Source organism: Euprymna scolopes, chromosome 45 (assembly GCF_053919585.1).
Source record: "Euprymna scolopes isolate OS-2025 chromosome 45, ASM5391958v1, whole genome shotgun sequence".
Taxonomy (NCBI): domain Eukaryota; kingdom Metazoa; phylum Mollusca; class Cephalopoda; order Sepiida; family Sepiolidae; genus Euprymna; species Euprymna scolopes.
The window spans coordinates 61,157,292-61,163,351 of NC_136526.1; the positions used below are offsets into that span (position 1 = coordinate 61,157,292).

The following is a 6,060-nucleotide window of genomic DNA, read 5'->3' on the forward strand; positions in this document are numbered from 1 at the left end:
ATAAAATAAATAAATATAATAGAGTTTAGCACACAAAAAGTACCGGTAGGAAATTTTCTCGATGTTGAAACATTTCCCAACATGGATTCTGAAAAAGGGTACCTTATATAGGCGGTATTGATTACAGCGTTCAATTTTGTCAGCATGGAAATAAAAAAAAGAATAAGGTATATATACTTTCAGATGATATTGTATAAATCATGAATTTTATTAAAAAATCATTTCATTTTTGTAACATATTTGAAAGAAAATACTCAAATTAATATACAAATACAGAAAAACTGCACACATTTTCTATGCAATTTGGGTTATATTTTATGTTTCAGTTAAAGTATAAAGGTATAATAAGAAATATTATTTTCCAAATCATTTTCTTGCATTAAATAAAAAATTGATTCCCGATTAGTTCAAAAGATCAGCCATAAATTTTATAAAATGTTCAAATTACATTATTTTTCTGTTATAAAAAACGATTTTTATAAAAAAATGTCCATATTTTCATTTAATTCAAAAAGTTAATTAGCTTTGTACTGATTTAATTTCTACAAATTGTGATTAAACATATGCACCAACAAATTGTTCCAAATGTTTACAATGACATTATTTTCCAATCGATTTTATCTTAGAAACTACTTTCTTTTATTAAATAGATGAAAGCAACTATATCTTTCCAACAGTAAAACGGAAAAAATTACAAGTTTTACATGCAAAATGAATTGTATGGACATTGGTTTCATGCTAATAACATTTGCATACGTGTAAGACGGTCATACACTAAAAATATGTGTTCAACTGCATTGCAACATAAAGTTATTAAAATAATATATGATTGTTTTGTAGCATCAGAATATTAAATTCATTTGATATAAAGAACAACGAAATGTCTGTAAAAAGTCAAAGTTTTATAAAAGAATATGATTTTGTTTACAATAATTATTCACATGCAGCATATTGGATTTCTTATAAAAGAAATGACAAAAATAATTAACAAGAATATTTTAATTTTAGTATACACTCGCATATGTCGTGACATGATTCTTTCCTTGTAAAAGAAGAATGATATATTTGCAAGAATATGTTTTTTTCAGTATGTGTTGTTATATTTTCCCTTTCAGCTCTGTTAAGAACAGCATCAATAGGGACGCTTACTTCAACTAGTACTGCTAAGTTCGCCCTCTGGTCCCATATCACTATATGAGGTTTAATAACCCGGTTTTCTATATATGTAGTTGTAGGAATTTCGTAATCATAGTGAATGGTGTATGACTTATTAACAACTGTTCTTTCAGGTACATATTCTCAAGACTTGCTACTACATTGGATATTCAAGTTTTTATAGATTTTTCAGTGGAGATATTCACTCCATTGTGTCACATTGCATAATAGTCATCCCCCAAGAGGATTTTACAAATGGATGTAAGGTGGCTCACACTCTCTACTGCTGTGTGGCAGAACCTGTACTTGTTATTTCTGAGACCACTCATCTATTTAACAGCATTGGCCATCAAACCTTGATCTTGAGCGGCCATTATTATTCTCTCCTGAGTAAAGAGACACTTTTTTAAGCCATTCTACAGAGTATTCTTTGTCTATATATTCCTGTGATAGTTCATCCAGTAAATATTTGCATACTATTCTTCCAGTTTTCTGCAATGGAAGGTCTTTGTGTATTTTGCCGAGTCTTTTGGGCTATTTCCGTTGTGGGCTTGTTTTCTGTTTATCTTATTTGTAAGACAGTCTTGTGCAAAACGTCTGGCCAGTTTTGTGATAGTAGTTAACCTGGCTCTCTTTTCTTCGTATTCATATACCATTAAGGTTTGAATTATGGGAGCTTATCAGATATTGCCCAGTGCTCACAATAGTGGCTTCGTATTGATGGTCTACCTCTGACAAACCCATACTTCCTGATCATCTTGGTGGATACAGTCGTGGGAAGCACTGGTTTCTGTATATTACTTGGTGTAATGTTAACACTTTTCTCGTTTTAGTATCTAGCCTGTTAATGTCTCTCTGTGGCCAACAATGCCAAAGCTATAGGTCACCAGTTGCATCGTTAATGAAAGTCACTTTTTATTTGTCAGCTGTGTTTTGCCTAGTTTTTCTATCATGCTGAGTTGCATCGTTTTCTTCTATGCCAAGATATTTGTATTTTTCCTGCTCTTCTACGTCTCTCATCTCGCTATCCTCATCAAGCTGTATGTTTTCTATGTGGAAGTGATTGGCCTGTACTTGTAAGGGCGTTGTGTCTCAACCGTTTTAGGTATGAGGGTGGTATCACCTTTTAATAGCCATGTTTGTGTGTCCTCCTCATTATTCATCAGTCCAGCGAAGCAGTTACCATAATGAATATGGAGTGCTGTAAGTTAAGTCAGAAATTATATAAGTTGTCAATTCCATGTTTTTTGTTATTCTGGAATCTGTCGAACTTTTGTTTTACCATTGTAGATATTAACTTTGCTTCTGGCATTTCTGGCTATTTTATTTTTTTTTAGCTATATCCCGGATCTAATTGGCATCAAATTTGCTAGGTCTCTCATCCTCAAACAAAGGCCTCCAATACTTAACGATAAGATTTTGCTTTCTCGATGGCTCTTTTTCTAAATTTGTTCAATTGATTCTGGAGCTTCCTTTTCCATGCCAATGGAATTTTTTTGTGTGATTTGTGTTGTTTTGGAATTGAGGGAGTGTTTTTTCTGACAATGTGCCCTGCAGCATATATGATTTGGTTCAACTCAGTGAAAGATATCCTACGAAGAACAAGTCTTTTGAGAGCGACATTTATGTTTTTAATTACTGCCTTAATCACTCTTGAGGCTTAGATTTTTTTGTCAGTCTTGTCTTTCTTCCATGTTTTTTTTTTTTTATTTTTTTTTTACACACTGATCACCACTTATCAAGGCCCGGAAGCCACTCAGGGATAATGGTTATTGCAAGTACATCACGTCAGTGAGGAGATTTTATGAAGTGTTTAATTAGGGGGGGCGGTTCATTAGGAATTTGTTAACATTAGACTTGAAGACATCCAAGTTGTAGTCCGGAGGGAAGCAGGCAGACGGAACAGAGTTCCACAGGCGTGCAGTTCTAAGAAAGAAGCTTTGCTCATGAAATCCGCGTTTTGATTTAGGCACAGATATAGAGTGGGGGAAATTTTTCACAGTGGATTCAGCTAGACGGGTTCATCAGTTTTACTTCCTTCATGATATTACAAAGTTCTTCCTCTGATGTAAGTTGTTCCTAATCTGCCTCTTTTAGTTGCTGAAGTGATAGCAGTGTTCCGAGTGTTGATAGTGGTGTAGAGAACCAGGTTTTATGGATGGACTTTAATTCAGTAATTATGAATAGTAAGCTGATGATGGTGGTAAATCTATGCTATTTCTGACTTTATATGGTTAAGTTCAGCCTCACTAAACAAACATTAAAAGTTGCACCTTTGTGAAGTAATTTTGCTTGGTTGAGTATTTCCCTTGGCTTGATAGAAGAATATTTTTCTCCATGTCTCGTTTCTGCTTTTCGTTTGTGGATTTGGCTTGAGCATAGTCCAATTTTCTCCTTTCTAGTCTCTTGTCTTTGTTTTTTTTTTCCTTTTCCTGGATGAGAAGTTATTTTCGACATTCCTTCATTATGAAGGTGCATTCTTCTAGTATATATTTTTCAACCTAGGCAACCAGGGATCGAATGCAGGCAACTGGCGTAACTTTTTTTTATTCAGGGAGGTTAGAATTTTTTATTATCTCGAGAAATCTGATTTGATATTTTGCTCCACTTTTCAAATTTTGAATAGTGGTAGCAACACAGCAGTACCTTCCTTTGACTAGCGGTAGGGAGTCAGAGTATTTTTTAAAGGCTTCATGGGTGATCTGTGTTTTCCTCTGGTATAGCAATCTTGTAGCTTTCAGAGAAATAAAGGTTTGCACCATTGCTATCCTCTTCCTATCTGGTGCAGGAAGGAGTTCGGGGTCTTTTTATCCAGGCTGCCAATCTGAAATTTTCTCTGTTTTTACTTTTATTCATTTTGTCTCTCCTTCTTTCTTCTAGGGGGTTGGACATCCAACCAGATGTCTAACATTTATCACTATTTTAGTGAGTTCAATCAAGAGATCTTTGCAGGATTTAAGGCGTCCCTTTCAGTGCACTCGTTTGTATTTCACTTACACTTAGTTCACCGAGTATACATTCTAAGTACTTTTTGAAGTCCTTTTTCATAAGACCAGTTGCTCCTATGATTATTGGTATAATTGGCACCTCTTTTAATTTCCAATTTCGTTTCATATCATGCATAAGTCCTTCGTATCATTGGGTACACTGACCTCTATTATAGACGCTTTTTACTTGCTCTGTCCCATATACGTATGTGTTCGCATATGAATGACCAAGCTGTGTTTTCTTGCAAAAGAAGTGCCACATACTTCACAAGAATGTGGTTTCTCTCCAGTATGTATTCGCATATGTTGCAACATGTTTTGTTTCCGTGCAAAAGCCGAACAACATACTTCACAAGAATATGGTTTCTCTCCAGTATGTGTTCGTATATGAATGACCAAGCTGTGTTTTTTTGTAAAAGAGGCGCCACATACTTCACAAGAATGTGGTTTCTCTCCAGTATGTATTCGCATATGTTGCAACATATTTTGTTTCCGTGCAAAAGCAGAACCACACACTTCACAAGAATATGGTTTCTCTCCAGTATGTGTTCGTATATGAATGACCAAGTCGGGTTTCCTTGTAAAAGAAGAGCCACATATTTCACAAGAATATGGTTTCTCTCCAGTATGTATTCGCATATGTTGGAACATGTGTTGTTTCTGTGCAAAAGCAGAATCGCATATTTCACAAGAATATGGTTTCTCTCCAGTATGTATTCGCATATGATTGACCAATTTATCTTTTTTTATAAAGGAAAAACCGCATATTTCACAAGAATATGGTTTTTCTCCAGTATGTATCTGCATATGTTGCAACATGTGTTGTTTCTGTGCAAAAGCAGAACCGCATATTTCACAAGAATATGGTCTCTCTCCAGTATGTATTCGCATATGATTGACCAATTTATCTTTTTTTTTAAAGGAAGAACCGCATATTTCACAAGAATATGGTTTCTCTCCAGTATGTCCTCGCATGTGAATGACCAAGTTCGGTTTCCTTGTAAAAGAAGACCCACATACTTCACAAGAATATGGTTTCTCTCCAGTATGTATTCGCATATGTTGTGACATGTGTTGTTTCAATGTGAAAGTAGAACCACATGCTTCACAAGAATATGGTTTCTCTCCAGTATGTGTTCGCATATGTTGCAACATGTGTTGTTTCCGTGCAAAAGCAGAACTGCATATTGTACAAGTATATGGTTTCTCTCCAGTATGTATTAGCACATGTTGCAGCAGGTGGTGTTTCTGTGTAAAAGAAGAACCACATATTTCACAAGAATATGGTTTTTCTCCAGTATGTGTTCGCACATGAATAACTAATTTGTCTTTTTTTATAAAAGAAGAGCCGCATATTTCACAAAAATATGGTTTTTCTTCAGTATGTGTTCGCATATGAATAACTAATTTGTCTTTTTTTATAAAAGAAGAACCGCATATTTCACAAAAACATGGTTTCTCTCCAGTATGTGTTCGCATATGAATGACCAATTTGTCTTTTTTTATAAAAGTAGAGCCACATACTTCACAAGAATATTGTTTCTCTTTAATATGTGTTGGCATATGTATTGCTAAACATTGTTTACTTTTAAATGAAGAAGCACACATGTCACAAGAATAGAATTTTTCTTCAGTATCTAATTTAGTGTTCGGTTTAAAAGTAGACATATTTACGATGTTTTAGTTCTGTTTTTATATTCTTCTTATGTTTTGAAATATAATTGATTATATATATATATATATATATATATATATATATATATATATATATAAGAATTGTGTGGACAGATGATTAGGTCAATGAACTTCACATTTACAGAGTAATCAAAACAGAAAATATCTGATGAATCAGTGACTGTTTATATATATTATAAGATGATAGTTACATCTTATGTAAATATCACAATGTATATCAGAA

The 6,060-nt window shown here is 33.9% G+C and overlaps 1 protein-coding gene across 1 annotated transcript; it reads right to left on the reverse strand.

Annotated features, from left to right (window-relative positions):
- Positions 1 to 311: 311 nt before the first annotated feature.
- Positions 312 to 5,810, reverse strand: LOC145269212 (uncharacterized). Its single transcript, XM_080124830.1, has one exon. The coding sequence runs from the start codon at positions 5,808 to 5,810 to the stop codon at positions 4,326 to 4,328; it is 1,485 nt and encodes a 494-aa protein (XP_079980956.1). The 3' UTR covers positions 312 to 4,325.
- Positions 5,811 to 6,060: the final 250 nt, after the last annotated feature.